This window comes from Nycticebus coucang, chromosome 4, assembly GCF_027406575.1.
Source record: "Nycticebus coucang isolate mNycCou1 chromosome 4, mNycCou1.pri, whole genome shotgun sequence".
In the NCBI taxonomy this organism is placed as follows: domain Eukaryota; kingdom Metazoa; phylum Chordata; class Mammalia; order Primates; family Lorisidae; genus Nycticebus; species Nycticebus coucang.
The window spans coordinates 120548838-120550391 of NC_069783.1; the positions used below are offsets into that span (position 1 = coordinate 120548838).

The window sequence follows — 1554 nt, forward strand, 5'->3', positions numbered from 1 at the left end:
TACATTCAAGTGCTGCCAGCTAAGATAATTCCACTGAGGCATCAGGCCTGGTGTTATTATATATTATAACTAAGGATACAAGGGATACATATTAAACTTGCAAATCCTAGAAGACTAGTGCCAAGAGATGCTCTGAAAAACAAAGTTTCTTCTTTTTTTTTTTAATAAAAAAAATTGTGTTTACTTAGAAGCATTCAGAATGTCAACAAAACAGCTGCAACTTTTTGTTTGCAATTACAGACTGGTATTCAGTTAACAGAACAACAATTATTTCGTATAAGCTGCATCAGAGACAACTGAAGATGAAAAAACCACCATCCCCGTATATAACTAATTTGTGCTGTGCACCAATAAGAACCTGCTTTAAATTTCCACGCCAATTTACAACCCCCATACTGTACCAGGCAAGGTTAGTGGCTATTGAGAATACCACCAGGACAGGGCTATCTAAAGACACATTCGGTAGTGTGTTAACTATACCAAAAAAGACACTGTACAGTTTAAAAACAAATCTTACACAGCCTTACATTTCAATTTTTTTCTTTAAAAGGAGTGAGTTGTGTACAGGGGGGTTAAATGCTTTATAGACAAGAAAAAAAACTGCGCTAGAACCAACTTATTCATCATCATCATCTTCATCTTCATCTTCATCTTCTTCATCTTCCTCCTCCTCTTCATCCTCTTCGTCTTCCTCATCTTCCTCCTCTTCCTTCTTTTTCTTGCTTTTTTCAGCCTTGACGACTCCCTTTTTCGCTGCATCAGGCTTTCCTTGAGCTCGGTCTGCAGCAATATCCTTTTCGTAGTTTTCCTTCAGCTTTGCAGCCTTCTTTTCATCAGGCTGCTTGTCCTCCGCAGCAGTGTTATTCCACATCCCCCCCAGCTTCTTTGCAACATCACCAATGGATAGGCCAGGATGTTCTCCTTTGATTTTTGGGCGATACTCAGAACAGAACAAGAAAAAGGCCGAAGGAGGCCTCTTGGGTGCATTGGGATCCTTGAACTTCCTTTTTGTTTCCCCTTTAGGAGGGATATAGGTTTTCATTTCTCTTTCATAACGGGCCTTGTCCACCTTTGCCATATCTTCAAATTTTCCTCTCTCTGTAGCAGACATGGTCTTCCACCTCTCTGAGCACTTCTTAGAAAACTCTGAGAAGTTGACTGAAGCATCTGGGTGCTTCTTCGTGTGCTCCTCCCGACAAGTTTGCACAAAGAATGCATATGATGACATTTTGCCTCTCGGCTTCTTAGGATCTCCTTTGCCCATGTTTAGTTATTTTTCCTCAGCGAGGCACAGAGTCGCCCAGTGCCCGTCCGGCTCTCACTTGCCCTGGCGCTGTCTCTATGGAGCTCAATGTACTCAACAAAGTTTCTATGGTCAAATAAATTTGGGAAATTTGTCATTAAACAGAACAAAACAGGCCTCTAAATGTGGGATGTCTCAGAGATTTTAAATGCCAGAGTGGGTGGTTTCTCTCTAAATATGGAAAGAATATGCAGCATTCCTCAAACTCATTTGACTTTGGGATGCTTCTGGACTGCTTTTGGGGGGAGGAT

General features: G+C 41.2%; 1 protein-coding gene across 1 annotated transcript; it reads right to left on the reverse strand.

The window, feature by feature from the left end:
- Positions 1-463: 463 nt before the first annotated feature.
- Positions 464-1322, reverse strand: LOC128584515 (high mobility group protein B1-like). Its single transcript, XM_053589445.1, has one exon. It carries the CDS (start codon positions 1262-1264, stop codon positions 617-619), a length of 648 nt encoding a protein of 215 aa, XP_053445420.1. The 5' UTR covers positions 1265-1322; the 3' UTR covers positions 464-616.
- Between the last annotated feature and the right edge of the window lie 232 nt (positions 1323-1554).